The sequence below is a fragment of the Lonchura striata genome, chromosome Z (genome assembly GCF_046129695.1).
Source record: "Lonchura striata isolate bLonStr1 chromosome Z, bLonStr1.mat, whole genome shotgun sequence".
Taxonomy (NCBI): domain Eukaryota; kingdom Metazoa; phylum Chordata; class Aves; order Passeriformes; family Estrildidae; genus Lonchura; species Lonchura striata.
The window spans coordinates 13272638-13296007 of NC_134642.1; the positions used below are offsets into that span (position 1 = coordinate 13272638).

The 23370-nt window shown below is 36.3% G+C and overlaps 1 protein-coding gene and 1 non-coding gene across 3 annotated transcripts; one reads left to right on the top strand and one right to left on the bottom strand.

Annotated features, from left to right (window-relative positions):
• Positions 1 to 278: 278 nt before the first annotated feature.
• LOC116184650 (small nucleolar RNA SNORA47) lies at positions 279 to 407 on the top strand. Its single transcript, XR_004149401.2, has one exon. It is a non-coding gene; the product is annotated as a small nucleolar RNA SNORA47 (small nucleolar RNA).
• Positions 408 to 1555: 1148 nt separating this feature from the next.
• AGGF1 (angiogenic factor with G-patch and FHA domains 1) lies at positions 1556 to 23157 on the bottom strand. Of its 2 annotated transcripts, none has more exons than XM_021531630.3 (14): positions 22925 to 23157; positions 21879 to 21975; positions 21217 to 21422; positions 20361 to 20507; positions 18566 to 18754; positions 9809 to 10160; positions 8167 to 8278; positions 6967 to 7018; positions 6219 to 6320; positions 5705 to 5870; positions 5375 to 5457; positions 4241 to 4368; positions 3364 to 3463; positions 1556 to 2658 (listed from the first exon to the last, which is right to left on the bottom strand). In XM_021531630.3, exons 1-14 carry the CDS (start codon positions 23123 to 23125, stop codon positions 2458 to 2460), a joined length of 2136 nt encoding a protein of 711 aa, XP_021387305.2. In that variant the 5' UTR covers positions 23126 to 23157; the 3' UTR covers positions 1556 to 2457. The 2 variants fall into 2 exon arrangements, with proteins under 2 accessions (XP_021387305.2, XP_077646335.1); XM_077790209.1 differs by lacking the exon at positions 9809 to 10160 and adding an exon at positions 14391 to 14454.
• Between the last annotated feature and the right edge of the window lie 213 nt (positions 23158 to 23370).

Here is a 23370-nt window from a genome sequence, read left to right on the forward strand (position 1 = left end):
AGGGCCTTGCACACAACACTGATTGCACTCCATATTTTTATGTGCCAGTTGGATGGTTCAGCTCTTAAGAATGTACCTACTACCCTTTATTAAAAATGTTTGTTAAGTTGACAAAATTCACTGTGAGAACTACAGAAAACTGATTAGTTTTATCCTTAAGAACTTTAGGATTATATGTATGTACTTACAGTATTTTTATATAAAGCAAACTGCTGAAACTGGGCTGTATAAAAAAGCCAATTTGAAATATTGAAAGTTGGGAAAGGCAACAGGATGGTTGGAGGACTGAGAAGGTAAGACAGGTAAACTTTATGCTGTACCTTAGTGGTTATAGCCTCCAAAATGGTAATAGTGCAATAGCAACTCATGTTCCCCTTCTGACATGAGGGAAAGCAATACTGCATTTGCACATAAGGTTTGCACACCACTGGTGGTTTTCACCTCACTCATTTGTAAGAGGTCACTAAAGTAAAGGATGAAAAGTCATATTTAGTTCAATACAAGTGTTCCTACTCAATAAAAGCATACAACTGCTTGATGAGGATTACTCAGCTTACCTCTAGTTGTTTTGTTAACAATCTAGTACTGCTTTTTCCACTTCCCTAGGCAGCATCAAGACAGAATACGATTTGTCGCACCAACACTGAACCAAAACAAAGCTTCAGCTCTTTGAATGGAACTGCTGAAAGAGGAAGCTGCAGTACTGAAAGCAGTCAGTCTTGACTGCATGAGACCATGCCTCTCACAGAAGGCAAATGTCTTACTTCAAAAACTTCATAAAATGCAAAACTGTTGATTCACTGTTCTTAGAGCTGTTACACTTGAAAAACTGGGGAGAGGGAAAGTTACGGTTCCTACTCACACCACATTAAGGTTTATAGTTCAATTTACTCTGAAGACTACAGAAGTAAAAAGAAAAAAAGGCAAAAACATTCTTTTAGCATACAGGGGCTTTTTCTTCCTGCTAGCAGGAAGAGGTTTTTAGATAAATGGTGAACTAAAACTTAACAACTACAGAACAGAACTTGCAGAACATTATTTCACAGCTAGAAGCCTCTTAAAATGTGAAGTTGCCAATAAAAAGGAATGCAACAGCAAAGTACATAATACAGCAATACTTGTATATTATTGCAACAGCAATAATACATGTCTGTCACTAAATCAGTAGAAAATTAAGTGCTTACAAAGGCAAAGAGCGACCTCATTCTAGTTATGCTGCTCCATGCATTGAGTGCGGATAATTTTATCTTCACCTCTGCAAAAGTAAGGTGTGCTTCAGGTTGTAAACTTGGTTGAGTTTCATGATTTAAATAATAGACTGGACCTTTTGCTTTATACTGTATGTGTCTAGACTAAGACAAATGGCTGGTAACTTGTTCTGCTTTTACTCCACAGTGCTTCACAATTGTGTGCATGATCTGGTAGGATGGTGAGACTACCATGTTTCCTTGGACAAGTATCAGAACTTCAACTTGAACAAAGTGGGATTAAGTTTTACTCATTTTAGAAGAGCACTCCTATCCAACATATGGACAAGACAGCTTGAAGAAGCATGCTTCTTAAATTGACAATGATTTATTCTGTTTAGGAACAGTCAATAAATACCAATCTTCTAGCTTCAGTTTGGAAATCCTTCCCCATCAAAAAATCACTTATTTGTGATGTTTTTTTCTGGCATAAGCTCCATTGCCAGCAATGGATGTATGAGACAAAGAAGTTAATAAATACAAACAGCAGTTTTCTAAACATACCTCTTCTTTTAAAGGCATGACACAGATTTACTAAACAGATCTCAAACAAGTTCTTCACAGAAGAAAATTTTGCTACAAGCTGTCTTTGAACATTGTTTTCTTCACTAATGTTGGTAGTTTATTTCATGCAGTATGGTATTTTTGAACAGAAATGATGAATCATTTAAAAACAAGCCTTTTCCCCCCTTTTCCTTTGCCAAATGTATGCTGAGACATGTAGCTGGTACTGAACTGTATGAATTTAAGAGTGGTGTGCCTCTTGTCAAGCACTTCATGGCAAACATGAAGAAACAGCAATATGGTACTATTTTTTACTAGGAATCTGGGGGATTTTTTTATTCATCTTGATTTTAAACCACTGTTCAAGTATTAAAGGTATAAAATGTAACTGTAACAGATGTTTTGTGTAACTTTATGTGAAGTGTAGAAACACAATGGAAGATTCCTGTTTCTGATGAAAATAATTTTCAAGTAGTTAAATTTGAATATCCCTCTAAACTCCATTCATATAATATTAAAAATGTGTATAAAAGCATGAGACTACAGAAAAACAATTAACATAACAGAGTTAATCTTGAATAAGTTTTTCCACAATTGTATTTTACAAATAACTGAACTCCCGCTTTAGCAAAAGCAAAAAGAATAAAAATAAATTCTCTCCCAACTATTTATACTCAGGAATTACCTTGCTGTGGGACTAGATACTTCAGTCTACAGTCCCTCTAACCCAAAGTGTACTCTTAGCTGTATCCCTTTGTGATTTAGGGTCTTGGAAGTTTTCAGCAAACCTCTCTCTTGCTTTATCCCAGTTCTTTTTATTCTTGCTCTGGACAAGCTGAACATCTTCAATTGAGGCTGGTCTCCTAGTACCTAAACCTGCATGCTTCTGATGTACTTCCAGTTGGATCTGTCAAATACATGAAATATTATTTTAAGTTAGGTACTCTAAATACAACAAATTCTGGTTTTCTAATACAAATTCCACCCCCTCTCCCCAAGCACTTCTCTTTCATGTTCTAAAACACCTAGATCATGAACAGTACCATGAAAATGATGTACCACTGGAACTATGATCCCTCTGCTGGCTAGTTTGACAACACAGGATATGGTGTGGTTCTGAGCAGCACTACAGCCAAAAGACAGCAAATCTCTGGTGACAAAAATGGGGCTAATGTGGTTGCCACAGAGGTCCACAACTTGCTGGCTACAGTGACTTCAGACAGCTTTTCCTCTCTCAATGCCCATCATCCAGCTTGATTTTTGTGCTACATCAGCCTCTGAGAAAGAACTACACCCTAAATCGATCTTCAAATCACATCACTTAAATTATTCCAGTTTTCCTCCAGACTTTGTATTCACATGTGAGATTATTTGGTGGCTAGGAGCTGCCTGTCTTCCTTTGCTTAGTTTCCTAGTGAACACAGTGTAGTGAAGGGACAACACTACTGAAAAATAGCCCTTTAGTCAAAGAAAAAATAATTTGAGATTAGTCCTATTGAGATTATTCCTTCTTAATTAGGGTTTTTGTAAGTTTCAAGTGAATAATGGCATACAATTAGATACTTTTCACTACAAATATGTTCCTATTATTTTTGTTTCAAGAAAGACCTACCGGATCCTTCATGCCACCACCATCCTTTCCCAGACCTTCCCCCTTCTTCCATCCCATCTTCTCCAGCATTTTATGTCCTTTGTTGCTATTACTGATTTCACTTTGAAGAAGTGAGAAGCAAGAATTAAGAGTATGCTTTCAAATACTGAACAACAGAAATGTTCATATATATAGAAATCAGGCATCAGTCCATCAAGAGCTATCTAGAAGAACAAGCCTCAGGTCAGTATGAGTTTTCTTAAAACCCCTGAACTACTTGCTTGCTTTAGGAGCTAAAAGATACGTCATGGGTGGGAGGGTATGGATTACAATACAGAAAAAGTGGTATCACATCCTACTGCACCTATTTCATCATCTCACACTTCCTTTTATTAACTTACATGCACCTACAAGTTCATGCTTCTTAAAAAAAACCCCAAATACAGCTACAGAGGCAAAGTAACAACTGAAGGAACATCAAGTGTCATTTGAGAGGTATGGAAATGCATATCCTATGAGAGGTATGTAAATGCACTGTCCTATCATTGACAGTGAGAGAAGCTGCAGGTGAAAAATCTGCATGTGTACTATTACTGGGACAGAATAGAAAAAATAAAAATTGAACCATCTGAAAAACAGACACTATTGAAGATGTCACTAGTACAGCTGGGGTGTTCTTTATTTTTATATGGAAGCTGATGAGTTAATAAATAAAAGCATGTGAAATTCAAAGTGTGAAATGTTTTAAATTTTCTAGCTCTCCTAACACAATATATGCAAGTAATTTGTAATTTAACAAATTGCATGCTAGTAACAAAATTATACCTATTTCATGACCATTTTTTTAAGATTCACAAGAGAAGGACATGGGGTATACCTTCCCCCACCTCCAACTTACATATGAACAGAAGCTGAACTATCATCTCTCTGAAAGGTTCCTTCACTTCCAACGGTCTCTCTGCGTTTTCCTGCTCTGTCTTTGTACTTTGGATTTTTCACTGCCTTGTTGTCTTCATATTCTGTGTTCTTTCCAAGCAGATTTAATTGCATCAAGACAAAGAGACTGGGGTTTAACTACTTTATTTTTGTTAATTTCCCTTTTTCCCTCCAAAAGTATGGGAGCTTCAGCCTTTTTTATTAATTCTAAATCTAAATCTAGTAACAAAACCTCAGTATTTTCTTAGCTTATAGGCATACCTTGTAAACCATATTACTGCCATCATCATGTAACATTGCCAAGTTCAGTAATTTCTCAGAAGTTGTAAATAAAATAACAGTCTCTTGAATCTTCTCTTGTTATGAAGAGTCAATCTCTCCATATTAAGCAGAAAACCATGTGGATATGCTACTGGCTTTTTATATAACCACTTAGCCTGCTCCTCAGCAACTACTTTTTTTCAAAATAATTGACAGAATTAAGTATGTTTACAGATTCTGTATCACTATTATTTTGGTATCTGAAGAATTTTATAGAAATGATGGCATTCTGTTTTCTACATGAATACTTAGTACAAATGCTGGAAGTAACTTCATGTTAAAATCATCACTACAACAGAAGTAATTTGAATATATATAAGGTACCAACATTCTATGTTGGTATTTTTCTGTGGACTTAAGAACCTGAAAAAATTCCATTTCCTTCAATAATTTTTTCAGTTGCTCATTATGTTTCCTTTCCAAATGAAAGCTAGGACTGCAACTCAGTGAAAACTTAATTTACAGAAATAAAACCAGAAGTGTCTTACAAAATCTTAACTTCAAAAGGATGAGGTATCTTGTACACTTTGAAAAGATCTTCTAATTTTCAATGGTACGTTCATGCCCTCTTACCATCATCTTTCTTCACAGAGGTTTGTAAAGAATAATTATTTAGGGTACAAAAGACAAACCAGGCTAAGTTTAAGGGCATTTGAAAACTTCCCTTATTCAACAAATACTACAGCTTAAAATAGGAATCACAAAGTACTTAAAAAAAAAATAGGTAAGAACCACAAGATTACAAAAACTTAATCAACTTCTACTGTAAACTCACCTGTAAACCATATTTTACCCGTATTTGTTTTAAAGCTTTTCTTCTGACTAGCTCTCTCTCTTCTTTGCTAAGTGCTGGACAAACTAAAATAAAAAAAACAAGATTGAATTTGTAATTACTAATGTAACAATGTTTCGAATCATAAGACAAATGAGAGAATTTTTGTTCTGACATTATTATACACAGATGCATATACCAAGAAGAAAATATGTCATTATGTACAACTATTCCAAGCTGACAAGAAAATTATATGAGAACTGAACAAATTATTATTTTTTTATAAAGTAAACAGCCATAATAAAAGATGTATCCTGTGATAATATGACTAACCAGAAGACTCTTTTTTCTTGTCCAGGCGAAGATGTGCTCTAACTTGTCCTGGTTCACATCCATCACAAGTATCACCGCCGGGGTGAATATGAAAAGAAAGCACAGTTTCACCAATCTTCACCTCATCTCCATGCTCCAGAATGTAGGGATCACACTTTGTTTTAGGCTAGCAAATGAAAGTTTTAGCAAGTGAAAAACTCGTAAAGGAGAGGACCTCTATTACATGCACACTGCTTACAACTCAGTAGTTCAGTTTGGTCTCACAAATGTAGGCAACTATTTAACTACAGTGGGTATTTCACTCAAGCAGCTGTAACCATAGTGGATTTTTCCTAGTATAACCAAACATTAAGTACTCCAAGTGGCCCTAAAGTCCGAAGGGAATCCAGGTAGTCATTAATGTATGAACGAAAACATACAATGGCATTGTTTAGTGATTTGCCACAAAACATTTGAAATTACCAGAAAATTAGTTTTCTGCAATATATAGAGCACTAAAACAGCAGGTACTCACCTGGAGAATCTGATTTCCATTAACAACTGTTCCATTCTGACTGCCTTGATCCACAAGAACATAATTTTGCAAATCGTGGTCAAAATACACTTCAGCGTGAAACTGGCAAATAGAAGAGCAAGTTAAATGTTCTTATTAAGTGCAAAGTGTGTTTCATGAAATACTTGCATATAGATTTTTTTTAAAACAAACTTTTTGTTTGGATGCCACAACTTATCAATCTATAGTTTTATTTTATTAGAAGTGCTGTATTTAGGACCTGTGTTAAAGTATTTAGCAAAACAGGGCACAGAATTTATAACAAAAATTTCCATTCAATCTACCATTGAAAGGAATTCTGTTACTTTTCAATCTACCTCAACATAATTTCCATAGTTGCTTGAAAGAAAATAAACCCTTTTGCTCTAAGCGTAACTGCAAAGATTGCATTACTTGGTAAAAAAATTCTTACTATCTGACATCAAAATTTTATATACCATTAGTACTTAACAGGGTTTGTCCTCAAGTTTAATAACTATGGAATTAAAGACTCAAAAGACTTTGAAAAGACACTGTTGTTTGTCTTAAGTTCCCATTCAGTGTATGTTTTCCTTTTTTCTAAATTCAAGTCTGGCTAAAACCATGTCTCATTCTGAAAGTTCTTTCAAAAAATTAACACAATGTTCCAAATTTAATTCTTCCACTTAAAGCTTTATTAATACATTAGTGTCTTCTGATCTACCTTTCTGCAGACATGAACAAGAGTTACCTTACTGACTCCAACTTCAGGAATCTGAAGTGTGTGTCCAACATCTTTTTCTCTGGAAAGGCAAGTTGATATACAAGTCACAACAAAGTATAAACAGATCTTATAGGTGACTTATGAAAGATATATTTCAGCTGAACTGTAATATCATATTCCTCTTCTAAGCAATTAGCAATTTTCTACAGATACAAAACATTGCGTTGCTGTACACACAATGTAAAGACTTACATTAGGTCCCTTCTGCCATTTGTATAAATGATACAAAGTTGATGATTAATAAATGATCAAATTTTACCATTAAATTCTTATCTATAAACCTGGTATTTCTAACTGAACTGTCATGCAATGCCTTTAAATAACAGTCTGAACTCTACATCCTTTTAGTGTATCTTGGCTTTGGTCTTCCATGGTAAAGTTGAACACTTGGTTGCATTAGGCAGGTAATACAAGTAAACAAAGAGTAATCGGTACAAGGTGAGTTTTGGTTTGTTTGCATTTTTTGTTATCCAAACAGTGCAGTAGGAAGAAGAGATTTGTGTATTGGATTCTTCTACTAAGGGATTAAGAAGAAATGCAGCTAGTAAAAGACCTATATGCAAATTCAAAGTAGAGCTGTCTGTTCATCTTCACATACATGGACTCAACCTTTAAGAGCAAATCAAAAGATGTCTATTGGTATTAGACAGAAACAGCTTTTCCAGGGTGAAGTTTTCAAGTAAACTTTAAAGAAAGCTTTACATCATCGTTAAATTCATCATCCACAATGAACAAACCAGGTTTAGAACTCTAAGAATGCATACAGTCTAGCACAAACCAGCTTATTATATAAAGCCAATGAAAAAACCCTACTGAAATTTGAAGGTGTGAGGAAGTCTAGGATATGCTTCCTAGTGATCTTGGATTTCTGAAGGGTGTTCTTCCATCTCTGAAAATAAAAGTACTTCAGTAGCCTGGGACAAAATTTACTTACTTTCTAGGAAACAAGTTTTCCAAGAAGGGATTGCAGTTATGCTGCCACTAGGGCTCAGTCACAGCATCAAATTATCACTAACTATTCAGGTCTGCTGAGATGCATTACGTGTGTATGCTGTTACATTATCATGACAATGTGTTGTTATGCAATCCTAAGTGCTTTCCACAGCTTTCAAAGAGGTAGTTTGGTATATATATGTGTGTATATATATAAAATTTCATTAGTTTTACCTTCCAATTGTAGCAGGTTTCACAGCAGTGATAATATAAAGTGACCCAGTCTGCAGAACTGGTGATCTTATTACAATTACTCTGATACAAGGAGGCCAGATCTTTTCTTCATCTATAATTATACAGAGAAAAAAAACCCATCACCATCATTACTACCAACACATTACAGTTTTAACTTTATAGCCCATAATTTTAAAAAACTGAAAAACATTCATCCATCACCTGGCTGAATAATATGCAACTTTCATAAAAAGAAATGTGTAACAACATCTGAGAGAAAACTTTGATGAGATTGTTGTTTCAAAGGCTTTCTGACTACACACCAAAATATTACAAATGTTTTCCTAATTCTGGTTTACATACGGACAACTCTTTAGTTACAGCAGTAATATATATATATTCACAAAATTTACTAGTATATTATAAATTTATGCATCATTAATTGTTACAATTAGAAAACAATTTTACTTTGAGAAAAGCCAGCACCTTTTTGTCCACCACGTCACAGACCTACTGTATATCAAACTTTATATTTGTCAATTTCTATGTCAAATATATTTTTACTGGGTTTTTTCTCTTAGGAATGCTATTCATCAACATGGATGAAAAAAATTAATAGAACTTACATATGCATATGCTTTTTTGCCTAATTATCCATTAAGATACTATATTCTGATAGCTGTATGAATTGTACTTGGATGTACATTTATAGAAAAAATGTCCAATGACCTCAGCTAGGAACAGACATAGATGAGAAGACACCACCTTAAAAGCTACCAGGGGAAGAGAAACTGTCCCCAGTTTTTATTATTTCAGCATTACTGCCAAATTGGGTATTAAGAAAAGACAATTTAGTCTGAAAGCCTGATGGTAGCAAGCACATTTTGGTTAGTATTAATCAGCTACAATCTGATTTGTTAAGTAAAATAATGAAAATATAAGAAACTGATAATAAACTGTGAGCAGGGCACAGGCTACAATACAGTTTTCTGAGTTGTATTTAATTCTGTGATTTGGAATATCCTTTGCACCTACATAGTTCTGACCGGCTGCATCAAGCTTTTTACAGGTTACCTTTTTTTTTTTTTTTTAAGGACCTAGCAGAACACTTTGGTATAAAACAGTATTTGGGTTTCCTGACTATATCCATTTCTCACAATTTGCCACTGGAATATACACAAAATAGGATTTCAACTAGTTCTGACTACTCCATGCTGCTTTTCACCACAGGAGCCCCATCTTGCATTCAACTGCACACGACGGTTTACAAACAGTATCAAAAATGCTGTATATTCATTTAAGAGAGTCAGTACACAGCATTACTGTGAATTACTTGTCTAGAACTCCTATTTTAGCAGCAGTTTCTTTTCTCCTTTCCCTCTCCCAATCAAACCAAATTTTTGCAATCCCTGAGGTTTCTACACAAGCACAGATGTTAGTTACATCAGTAACAGCTTTTATAAAAACACGACTACTTACTTTTGTACAAGTGAAGAGAGGGAAAGAAATACTGGTAACATATAGCAGGTTTTCAAAGTATCTCACATGCTTTTATGTATTTTTTTAAAATTATCCAAACAGGTTTTTTTAACAGGCGTCTGAAAAGATACAGTAATATGATATATAATCCACAATAATTCACCTTCATTTTCTGAGTATTCTGAATCACCAGTTTCTTCACTTGTTAATTCCTCCTCACTGTAGGTTTCACACTCAGAATCTGTAATTTCCCCTTCTTCTGGTTCACTCTCTATGTCTGCTGTTCTACTGTCATCTGTATACGCTGCAGTGTCTGGTGTACTTTTGTGCGAATGTGAATTTGTACCATCTGCAGAAATTGATTCTTTGGCTGTTAGACTGTTTAGTGTTTTTTTGTCCATTTTAGTCTTCTTTCTTACATTTAGAGACTCATCTTCTTCAGTAGAACTTACTTGCTCGGTGGTGGAAAAGCAGTTCAGACTGTTAGATGATTTCTGCTCTTCTGTGTCCAAATCCTGGAGGGGAGTTATACAATGTTACAGTCTTTACACATTGAGTTTTTCTAAAGAATAGCCTGGAAGTAAATTCTTCACTTAGGAAGAATTACTTTTAGAATTATTAAGAATTAGTTTATTTCCAGAAAGTTTTACACATGCAGTCAGCAGAACTTTTACATTTCAGTAAGAATATTTTCACATCCTGTTAGATTTGACTGAGACCATCTTCTATTTGCCTTCCTCTTCTAAACGTCATTCTTTTCTGACACTTAAGAAATTATTAGAAACTTTAGAATCTTGTCCTCATTTTCAAACTTGTACAACATCATTTTGAATTATTTTTCTATTTAGCTTTTATGACACTCATTTCTGTCTCTCTCTTATTCAGTTCTTGCAACTTGCTTAGAAGGTCTTTAACTGATCTTCATTTTATCTTCCTTCTGTTTTTGTTGTCTTCTTTTTTTATTACCAGAGTCCTGAATATCTGGAATGCTCATTTATGCTTTAACTATAGACCTGTTCTTCCTCCTTTTAAAACCACATTGTTAACACAGCCTTTAATCAAGAAAGCAGATAGAGAGTACAAGCTTAACTTATGCTATGTGAAATAGTTCTACTAATAGTTCTACTGCAAAAAGTTTCTCACTTTCTCTACTAAATATCAGGCAGATTGTATCTTTACAGATTCTTCCACTTCCACTTATTTCATCATCAGAAATAAAAAAAACCTCAAAATTTTTAAACTGAGAAATCTAAAGTTTCATATTCATTTTGCCAGAGTACCTTGAAAATATAATTCTCAATCTAATAGCTTGACAACTATGTTAAAAAAAACAAAATAAGGAAAAAAAGAGAAAACAGAGAAAGAAGTAACTTTAAAAGATAAATAAAATCTCAAATTATGTGCCATTTTGAGTTCAGAGTAATTAAATGCATTAAATTGCCTCAATTGTATCAAATATTGCAACACAACAGATAGAAATACATCCTTGATCTTCTGTGTGTTTCTATTTCAAGATAAGTGAAATAATGTGAATATTATTATTATGGAAATTAAAGCACTTTCAGATTTGGAAAAACGCATCAGTGGCACAGACTATGACAAACTTAAGAATTCCTTCCTCTCACCTGTTGGATAGGAGAGTGTACCTTTGACACACCTTCAGTAAGACAGCAGGTTCTCGGGTGAAACCAGCACTTTTTAAAAAGGTTTTTATGCTTTAACTGAAAGACTTGGCTTGTTCAGGGTTTCTCTATAATGCACTAGCCCTCCTCCCTGAATCCCCTAAGTTCTTAAATAGAAAGGAACAGGATAGCAAGGTCACTGTGTAATGTTGTTTATTTTAAACAAAAATTGTAGCAGTCCTGCCACAAATAAGCCTACACAGTTTAGACATTTCAAACACATTAATCCCATTAGAAATATTTTTGGAAAATCTGATTTTTCCTTTTATGAGTTAAATTTTTCAGTGTGTTTGCCTTTGTCTATATTTATGTTTGGTATGGGTATTAGATTGATAACAAACATATGAAGGTGTTCTGCACTCTAAAATGTATTACTTCTTTAACCGGGTAAACTAGAAAGTAAAAAGGAGCTGTTTCAAAGCCTGGTTACTAAAGAGTAGACTCTTGGTTCTGTATTGAAAACAGGAATTTTTAAAAACAGTCTTATAAATAGACCAAGGATTCCACACATACATTCATTCTATGATTTTGCCAATATGACCATTAAGCCTCTTCTCAGTTTCTCTATTTTTTTCACAATTGCAGCATTCAACAGTTAAGAACGCAAATAACCTAAATAATTAAGTACTGATAAAAATGCAGTCTTTACATTTACAAAACCTTGTATGAAATGAAGTATTTTAAAACTGAATATGGATTTTGAGCACTTCACTTCATGGGTCTGTATTAAAATGCACATCTGGATAAAGTGCATAAACATTAAGCATGTGTGTTGCAGAAATCCATTATGTATGACTATGTACAGGTTTTGGCTGGGGTAAAGCTAATTTTATTCACAGTGCCTACTGCAGGGCTGTGATTTGGATTTGTGTTGAATATGTGGCTGATAATACAAAGATTTTTTTTTTAAATTTATTGCTGAGCAGCGTTTACACAAACCAAATTCTACTTCTGGCACCACTCCACCACCAAGGAGGCTGGGAGTGCACAAAGAGTTTGAAGCAAGACACAGCCTATATAGCTGATCCCAGCTGTCCACTGAGTATCCCATACCATATGGCATCATGCTTACCAATAAATGCTGAGAGAGGGACAAGGAAGCAGGAGGAATGTTGAGAGTTTAGCCTTTGCCACCATTACCTGAGCTGGGGCCCTGCTTTCCTGGGGATGGCTGAACTTGCCTGCCCAGGCAGGAAAGCAGTGAATTAATTTCTTGCTTTTTCTTTTGTTTGTGCATGTGGCTATATCTCAATCCACAGATTTTCTTACTCCTGTCCTTCCAATCCTCTTCCCAGTCCTGCTGCTGGTGGAATGAGTGAGCAGCTGTCTGGGGCTCAGTTGCTGTCTGGAGAACCATGGCTGACTACCAGTACTAACACAGAACACGTGTAGAATGTAATAAAAGTCTAACTAGGCAAACAGCACCCAATGCCTTGCACCTCCATATAGTCATCACTTAAAAGCCAGGAACTGGCAGTAAGCACAACATTTGGTAAATACTAGTGTAGAATTTCAGGGTACTAGTGTACCCTGAAAAATGCCATAAATTCTAGCAATGTACTTGATTTCTCAATGACTACCTAAACTTCATCTCAAACTCATGCCACAAGACACAAAGTATGCAAGTAGATGCTCATTATAACCATTTTTTACACCATGGTATTTTTTCATGCACATATATTTTTTTCATTGTTGCTTTGCCCAATGCATCTAGACTGACACCAACAGTCACAAGTTAGACATGGATTGACTCAATGTGCTCCAGGTTTGAAAAACTTTATATCTACTTGGTATTACCACATGATATCTGGGATTCTCCTCACTAAGTTGAAGATGCGATCAATCTGATAGATAATAAACTATTTTTTAATTACAGAGTTGAGTTGGTTCATATTTCTGCATCCCTGACAAAGCCAAAAGTATTTTGAAATCAGGATATTTATGTATCCCACGAGGACTAATCTTATTATAATAACAAATCATGCTGATGTGAGTGGAACCGATGGTTTTACTTTACTTTAGATAATATGCCACAAACTGCTGATTACAATGACCTTTTGAAATGCAGACTGTCCTACTTAGAAAATATATCATTGTCATTTAACTGTTCTTAACAAAAATTTCAAAGTATTTTAAGCATTTAACTATACTTTTTGTTTTACAGAGCAAGACATTTTGGCTTTCAGAACTTCAATTTTTCTGTACTATGGCTGACCAACATGCATGTTCATGCAATTCTTCAGCATCCCCCTACACAAGAACTTACTATTGTGAGCTCAATTCTAAGAACTGTATTGTTTAAACTGTTATTTTTTCTAAATTTATTTTATAACAAACAGAGAATTGTAGACAAATACAGCTTTTCTCAAATGTGTAGCCTGTTTTTTGGTTTGCTAGAAGTTCTGTAGATGATTTAACAGATTCACTTGTTCTCAGCACTCTTCCACAGGACTGAATAGGACAACTTTAGCATTGACACCCTCAATTTGAAATCTTAATCTGAAATTAATTATTTTACTAAAGAAATATTTTCAAACACTTAAGAATAGTTCTTTCACTCAAATGACTAACCTGTCATGTACTAAAATCATTCCACAAGTACTTCAGTTACTCTCATCCACCCTACACAATACTCAATTTTCCAGTACAAAAAAAATCTAATTAAATACCAGAAAAAAAAACTCTTCCTACAGCATATAGGAGCCATTTTATACACTGGTGGTGGACAGTTCTGAATTAAATAACCGTACCTAAAGAATGAGTAGTTTCTTTAGTTCAGACCTTTATGTTATACAGGGATGCTAATAATTCTCTTCCCAAATATTCTAGAATGCCATCAAAGTTTTCTTCAGATGTTTCTTCCAAACTATTTAAAATCTATTTCAGTGCTACTTCACAGGTGAATGGATTTCGATTAAATAGCTTTAAAAAATTTATTAATTTCTTTAGGAAAAAATGTATCCAAATTTCAATTACTAGATATTCTTTCTTCTTTAATAAAAATAACAAGGTTAAAGGTAAACATCCATGGACTAATGTGTGTTTGTTGTCTAAACTCTTTACCAGAGGCTGCCAATCCAACAGAAGAAATCTTCAGATTAGTCATGGTTTCTGTCAACTGACGTACCTAAAGATGGGATGAATATCAGCAAAAAGTAAACCACATGTGATAACAAACGTAAAAATCACTGCTATGCCTTTCTCTCCTACAGAAATAGCTACTATGAATCTATAATGGAAAAGAATACGGGAGAAGTTAATTTTGAGTACCACACTCAAATAAAATTTAGTATGTGGTAGTTTGAAAATATATAAAAAAAAATTTAAAACCAATTTATGGAAAAAAATGGTAGTGTCAGAACTTTCTTCTAAATTTTGCTATGTATTTCTAACAGCCCCAATGCACCAAGTAGAACTGCAGGATCACTACTGCACACAGTCTATTCTCCAACCTGTATGGAAGCCCTGGGTCTTAATATTGGGCCAGGGATCATATTATAACTTGTCACCTTTTTTTAGAATTTTTAAACCTTTTCAAGTTTACTTATTTAAAGGTTTTTCTTGTACAAAAGAAAATACCATGTTTCTTGTTCCACCTTTTTTCTGACCTACCCCTACAAAAAGATACCAGAACTAAAGATATTCTACCAATGTTTTTATATGATCTACATAGAGGCTAAGACTTCATCCTGCCAAAAAAAATCCTGATTCTCAATTAAAAGTAAGCAGATAGAGACAGTATACTTTGTTTCACAAGTCAAAAGAAAACTATTTGTAATATAGTTTCAGTTTGTGACTGAAAAGCAAGGATGTCTTAAAGGAAAGTTTTTGTATGAATTAGGAATGTTCACAGGTGATAGTAAGCGCATAATTTTCTCTGCTGTTCTTTACAATGAGAATTACATTCATATTAGCCAACACTTACAAGTATTTTCTTGTCTTTCAAAAGGTTATTCACCTTTTTAAAAATGCAATAATATTTTAAAACATTAATATTTTAGTTTACATTCTCAATTATATTGGGTTTTCTTTAAGAATGCTCCAATATTTTTTAACAATTCACTGCAGTGTTAAGTATCCTAGCTTCTGACTTACAAATAAATACTGCATGTATGTAAGATAGCTGAACTTCCTCAAAATAGACAGAAATTAAATCACAACAAAAAACCCTCCTGTGACCAGAAACAGAAAATTAATGGATTGTTCCAATTACAATAGTTTTTTAAACAAAAACAGGTATTAACTTTGGTTGATATTAAGTCATTCAAAAATCACATGCAATTTTGGTAAAAATCATTGCTTTAATACAATCTATCTAGAAATATATGCTTTATAATCTACATACATAACTGCTAAATTTCCTTATTTCTTGCATATGACAATTTTTAAGTAATTATAAATATCTGTAAATATTTGATTACATTAATTCCTTTAATTGAAAAAGAGAGAAAAAAATTAATATGATTCTGTAAGTATTGCTGTCTTCCCCTGCTTTACACGGATATTCTTATACACCACCTCAGCTTCACCCAAGAATTATAAAGTTCAAGGTGTGAATGACATGTTCCAGAAGGACATCCTGCTTTCTTAACACTAGTGGTCCACAGCCCAGGCATTAAAGCAAACCCTTCTCCTACCTCTACCATCTGTAGAAAAAGAAAGACAAGTAAAAACCTACTTTGGTCAAAAAGTAAGGCAATGTTGGGACCATTTTTCAGGCTAGCAGCACAATTTAATAATTGATTGGGAAAAGCAGTAATGAGGTATTAGTATTCAAAGCATTGTCATAAACTTCAATCATTTAAAGTGTTCAGGGCAAGAAAAGGGAGAAGGCTGTGCAGTAAGTTTGGAGAAAAGCATTTCGATATTACGAAGTCCTATTTGAAACCAGATGTTTTTAGAATTATTCTACCATGAACTAATTAGTGCCTTTGCCAATACAAGACTGAACTAGGCAACAATTGCACTGCTAAAAAATACCATGCATCTATGCACTTGACTGTGCAACTTATAAACTAGTTTTCCAATTTTATAACAGAAAAATACTTTTATTCTAGAAAATCTTGATCATTATATTAATATAACATGGATTTTTAAGTGACTAATAACCACAGTACAATAATAAAATGTTCTAACTCAGCTATGTAAACTATATCAGTAAGTTTTTCTTCTAAATCCAGCACTGCATTTACAAAGAAGTGCACTAACAAGAAGGCATTGTTTTATTTTTGAAATTTAAAATGGAGAGTGTTCTATGTTTCACTGTGAATTCTCCTTGTTTTTGTTTAAAAAAATAAAAAAGACCATGATTACTTCTTTGACATAGACCTTCATTCCCTATTCACAGAAGAAAAGATCTGGGCACTACAGTATACTTTAAATGTTTTCCATGTTACCTTGTTGGTCAAACAAATTAATTCACAAATAAATCAAAGTACTCAGTTCACCATCAATAAAACAGACAAGAAAAAAAAATTATGTTTACCTCCTATCTTCTGACTGTGGAAGTCTCACAGAAAAGATCTGTTAACAAGATTATCTAAACAAAAACACTGGTATAAAATAAGATTTAGACAAACCTCTATTTCTAATATAATCAGATTACAGAAGCAGACTCTGATGGGAGTCTAAAATGTAGTCAACATTATTTGATAGGTCAGAGCTATACATGATTTAGAACTTTTACAAACATTTTTGTTGGTTTAGGTACCAGTTCACCACAGAACGAAATTTAACAGACATATTAATCAGTTTATGATAAAGACTTATTCCTATGCCTAAAATCCTCTTCACGATTCTTTCCTGACCCATGATGGATAAAGTTCTGTGTTGACCAATGCCTTTTGAGAGGGGCAGAATGCTAATTCAGCATTTGCACAGAGCAGGCCCAGAACCTGGCTGCTGGTAAAACTGCACTTCCACTGCATTAGCTCTCTTAGGTCTGAAGAATTATTATGCTTAGTGTTGCCAAGTACCCAGATCAAACTTTCCACATGGAAAGGCTTACTTGAAGTTTCCTCAAGGAGTAGAAATTCCTGCATTAGCCACAATTTAATTGTAAAATGTGTAATCAGTCAACAACGACTGTCCATTTAACCTAATTGCACCTTTTCTTAATGTAAACAGTTTCGATTTTCAAATCTTTCAGATGACACCACTCCTGATTAAATTTTTTAACTGTGCACTGATGTTATATGACTATTATGTACAGGTATCTGGACAGTAATGTAATTATTCCAGATTTTAACCAATCTGCATGTCTGAGGCCTACATAATGAAACTATGTAATGGTTAAAGCAAAAGCTCTGAAGGATGCAAACCAAGGAGAACTCAAATTAGAGAATTCAATATATTAAATTTTATCTTAAGATAATAAAACAAATAGAGAGAATAGAACTCAACATCAGTAAGAGTGTTCATAATGGAAATTCTTCCTGAGGTTTAACAGCTGTGTTAGTACTTCTTGGTGTTTAGGAGTCAGTAATGTTTTCCAAGACAGCACACGACAGGGTATGCTTTCTTAGCACTCAGGACAATTTTGACACATATTGATTACAATGGGCACTTATTCTGATGTACAGCTTATCCTCACACTAACGACAACGAAAATACAGTAAGAATGTATCAATAGGGGAGCATAATATGCAAAGAAATAAAATTTCAAAACCACCAATCCTAAATGATAGCAGGGACACAGTAAAAGGCGAAGGACTACACGCTGGAATGGAGTCACAGAGAAAGGACTGTGTATGAGTGTATTTTCAAAATTTACATTTTTTGGTTCATAATGCGAATCTGAAAAAAAAAATCCAACCAAACAAGAAACCAACACCAAATCACAAGCCAAAATCCCAAACCCAAGACATTGCCACTGAAATTCTGATGTAAATCCAGCCCACACAACACTGAATTTATTCTAGTGTGCCTGCTCTTCAAAAAACTTCACTGACACTCAGTTGTAGACTCCTCTAGAGCTGGGTAGTAATACAAAAAAATTGAAAAATTGAGAGTATACAAGTTAAAAGTTTCATCCTTAATCACTCAATGAGAAAGTTATTTGAACACTAACTACATGTTAGCAACTTTACACATGCTGTATCTAGTTTAAGTATGTTTAAATAGTTTACAAAATAAAGCATTCATTCTCTGCATAAAACCAAGCCCCACAACCTGTAAATTGCAGCATGGACAAAAACCCAACAGATTTTGTATTTTCTGTCCGTCAATTTTGAGGTTACCTTATACTCATCTGCAGCAATCCACTCTGCTTCTTTTCTCTTCTTTTTTCCCTTTTTATCCTTGGTGTGTTTAGTACCAGAGGCCTGGTAAGACTGCAGATCCACTCGTGAATGAAACTGGTATCGGCCGCTTTCCACATCACAGTAGTAATAAATTCCAGTTGCTGGGTCGTAATACAGTTGGTTTTCCTTTATAAGAAATGAAGAACAATGTTATCATCACTTCAATAAATATACTGTTCAAAGAAACACCTGATTAATAAAGAACCACATTTTAATTTTGATAAAATGAAAGAACTGTGGTGGCCCTGAGAAATGTAAACAAAAGTGAGTTGTGGGCAGCAAATTTGGGGTAAATTACTTCATTACCTGAAAACTGTAATTGGAAGATTAAACCCCAAAATGCAAATGGACCAAACTTATCTAAGTATAAAAACCTGTGATCTGTCGTCCATTTTTTGGATGTATCCCCTGGGGAGGCTTTGTCTGCCCTAAATATACCTGAAGGCCCTTCAATAAATATAACTAATTTTTATTACCTCAATTTTGTCTGGTCTCTGTTTTTAGGTAGCCAAAAAAGGCATCATAAGGAGCTACTTCTGTGTGGGATCCTCCATGGACTGTAGTATGAGTAGGTTCCACGTGGTCTGCTCTATGGATTCAGGAAATTGCCTGCTCTGGTGCTAGGAGAACCTCCTCCTGTTCTTCTTTGCCCCTGATGTTCACAGGGTTATTTTACACACTCACTCCCCCGTACAGACTCCACTGTGCAGAGTTATGCCCCTTCTTACACTGGTTTCAGATAAGCACCACCAGCTCTTCTAATGGCTGTGCTGTGCCCTGCAGTGGAACCAGCCATGTCCAGGCAGCCCTGGCCCTCTTCTCAGAGAGGCTTCCTCTGCAGCCCTGGCCTCATCATCAGAACTTTGCCAGCAAACACAATGCAAGAACATTTCCTGCGATTCAGAACACTTATGTACCAAGAAAAGTCTATAAACTGTAATCTATAGCCCCAAACATTTATGTATAACTATATGAACAGTGTCAAAACCAATGGTATCCTTTAAGATCTCAAAAAATAAGTCCAGAAGCATCCTGAGAAGAGTTGTGTACCTCATGCATTTTTTACAGTTGAGTTGAATATAACAGTGCAAACAAACTCTGTTCTCAGTGCAGTACAGTGTATACATATCTTTCCACAGATCTGTACACATATACAAACACACCTCATAGGACAAAAAGAAAACCTTTGTAAAAGCTACATGAAAATGCATAGCAAAAAGTAACTATTAAGAATTCTGACCCATCATCTAATCTTCTTCTAACACTTCTAAAAGAAGTGTTTTCTTTACCTGTAGAATCAAACTAGTTGCTAGCACTACTCAAATAAAAACACAAAACATTTTGCATATTTTCTCCCAATACCCTTTTCACTGTGGAGAAGCAACTGACTTACTTCAGAAAAATGTCTTTTTCTAAACAAGACATCTTTAAGCTCAAGCCTTTAGGTTTGAGAGAGTTACAGATCACCTTTCTAGCATAACATCTGTACAATGCCAAGTAACTTAGAGACCTATGAGACATCAAAATAACAGAATTAAAATCTAAATGTGTGTCCTAGCCTGCTATCTTTGCCTGAAATGATTAAAAAACTAATTAAACACTATTCATTTTCAGTAACCTGTTTTTCAAAACGCAAGATCAGCTTGGATCTTAGTTCTTTGCTCATCAGCTTTTACTAACAAAACTTTTGCAATAGACAAAAAATTCCAAGGGTTTTGGAAATGATCCTTACTGAATTGTAGTAGAATCCAGTGCTATGGTCGTAATACAATCCTGTATTTTCATCATATATAAATCCAGTCTGTGAAACAGCAGCCTCTGCAGCAGCTCTCAAACTCTCTGCCAGAGAACCTTCTGGTACTGAAGTTTCTTCTGTCTCCTGATAACAGAAGGTAAGGAACGTAAGTGGTCTATGAACTTGGACTGTTTCAGAAGGCAAAAATCTGGCTGTGGTTCACTAGTAAACTCCTACTGATTTCAACCGGACCAAGACTTCAGCCCATGTCTTTTGTTTTTCCCCAGCTTTACTCGAAAGTGACTCACATAAAATACACGCACAAGAAACATCTTTCAGAGCATTCCTAAGACAGATTTCTGCCCTCTGTTCTATTTCAGTTGCTAGATGCTAAAGCACAAACTCAGTTAACTGAGCGACCTAAGAGAAGGCTGGAGTGCAGGGAAGAAAACCAACCCACCACAAAATAAACAAACCCCACCACCAATGTTCTTTTCCTTGTATCTTGCTTCCTTATGTTAATGAAACAAAAAATAAGAAGCACGATTTGTGAAAATCAGAATGGATATATTGGACATACTCTGCTGATAAAAATAATCCTGCTTCCAGGCTATGCAGGATATATATGTCTTTTTACAAAAACTCTCAAATTCCAAGACACAAATCTAAGAGGGTGTTCCACTTGGAACACACTACAAAAAGAACTAATTTTGAAGTACAAGGGTATTAGCAGCACTAGACCATCAGAAAAAAATATTTCACAAAAAGCTCTCAGGACCACAAGTACATCTTTTAGATGGAATATTAAGAGTACTGATTTCAAAACTGGTGAAACTCCAAACAGTCCAAAAACCTGTGAATTCTGGATGAAATTTTCCTCTTCTCCACCTTCAATAGCTTTGGTGCTATCCTTCCTCAGCGGAATATTAACATCTGCATCCAATTCCTCTGTGGAATTATGCTCAGTGCCTTCACTCCCATGACTGTGCTGCACTGGTAGTTCAGATGCACAATCTTGAGTATCAGTGTGACTGTAATAATTTTCATAGTAGTAATAATCTGCCAGGGGAGAACGGGAAGAGAAAGAAAAGTTGAAGTTGCATAAATTAGGAAGGTATATTGCAATTTAAGGATACTAAATCTTAAACTGGAAGTTTATGCAAGTAAGTAGTCGAATGAAAATCAAATATTAAGTAGTGCCTCTACTCTGAATTTATTATCCTACTGAACAAATTATGTCTTTATGTTTTCATATACTTCACGACTTGGTACAGCTGTATGTTTGCAACATGAGATTACTATGGAACAAATTACAATGGAATGAATTCTGCTAGTCCATGCTACATTTAATCCTGAATTAATACCTGGAGTAAACAGGAAACGTCTGAAAGATAATGTCAGGTTACTGAATTTAATTCAGCAAAGGATGTAGACCTGAAATATATTCTATATTACAACATTTTCAAACTAAGATAGTGTTCTATATCCCTATTTAAACATCACCACTCTCTCTACCTGCTTGTGACCATGCAGCACAGTCCTCTGTCTGTACTTCTACACTAGACGTATCTTTCTCCTTTCTATTATGGATTTCTTCAGTGAGTTCTTCTACCTGAAAGGAAAAATTGAATGTTAAAAACACAATACTGCATTTTAGTGGTCTGCCATCTCAGAAAAGAGAATCAGCCTATTTTGCATTCCATAATTTAAACAAAACATAATGGCATCATAGATGTTTCAAGTGATTTGTTTGTCGGAAGATAATTTTGTACTTGAATGGTTGGCATAAAGAAACACATAATTTCTGCTCACAAAGGAGCAGAGAAACTTAATTGAGGTTATTCCTAAATGTCCACCCTGTAAAGTTGGATTTCAAGCAATGGTCGCTGTTCTGCAGTGACGACTGCAACATTTACAAAGCACAGAATATTCTGAACTAGAAAGAACCCATCAGGATCACCAAGTCCAATTCTTGGCCCTCCACAGCACACTTCAAGAGTCACACCATTTGCCTGAGAGCATCGTCCAAATGCTTCTTGAGGTCTGTCAGGCTGGTGCTGTGACCACTTCTCTGCGGAAACTTCCATTGCCCAAGTACTCCGTCTGGAGAACCTTTTCCTAATATCCAACCTGAAATGCCCCTGGCACAACCTGAGGCCGCTCCCTCGCGTTCTGCCAGCGGTCAGTGCTGCCCGCCTGCCTCCCCTCACAAGAAGCTGTGCCCCGCCATGAGGGCTCCCTAAACGCCTCTCTTGCCATAGGCACTCACGGAGAAGTTTCGCCACTCTTCCTTTACCCCACACTTCGTACGATAAACTTCTTTCCCTCTGCTACAGGTAATGTTCCCTTCAGAATGCAAATCTAACCCAGTGGTAGAGAAGGCGTTACCATCCTCACCACGATGCTCCGACTGGAAACCTCAATCCTCCTCTGGCCGCTCGCAGGCCAGGAGAGCCCGGCGGGCTCGGGGGGCTGAGGGGCCGTGCGGGACGGGAGGAGCGGACGGGCGGGGAGCGGCCCGGGCGGCACCCGGCCGGGGGGCGGAAGGCTCGGAGCCCTACCTGCCTCCTGAGCGCCTCGCCGCTCTCCCGCTCCCGGCGGAACAGGCGCTGCGTGCGCCGCAGCCGCCGCCGCGCCCGCTCCAGCTGCGCGCGGCACGCGCCCAGCTCTGCCCGCAACGCCGCCGCCTCCGCCTCCTCCTCCTGCTGCTGCTGCTGCTCGCCCGGGTCCGCCCGGCTCTCGGCGCCCGGCGGGGAGGCCATGGCCGGCGGCCCGCCCCCGCGCCGCAGCTCAGCGCCCGCCCTCCGCCCGCCCCGCAGCGCCCGCGCCCGACGGCCCCGGCCGTGGCGCCCGCCGGGCAACGCCGCAGCGCACCGAGAGCTGTCCCGCGCGGGCCTCCGTCCCGCGGGGCGAGCAGCCGGAAGCGGCGCGCGCGGCAGTGCGCGTGCGCGTGCGCGCGAGGAAAGGGCGGGGCCGGGAGCGGGGCCGGGAGCGGGGAACGGGGCCG

Excerpts from the sequence above, each read along its gene's own strand:
- AGGF1 (XM_021531630.3), bottom strand. The coding sequence starts at position 23,125 with ATGGCCTCCCCGCCGGGCGCCGAGAGCCGGGCGGACCCGGGCGAGCAG. Across the intron at positions 21,423-21,878 it reads TGCTGCATGGTCACAAGCAG|ATTATTACTACTATGAAAAT; the intron begins GTAGAGAGAGTG and ends CTCCCCTGGCAG. Across the intron at positions 7,019-8,166 it reads AAACCTGCTACAATTGGAAG|AGAAAAAGATGTTGGACACA; the intron begins GTAAAACTAATG and ends TTGCCTTTCCAG.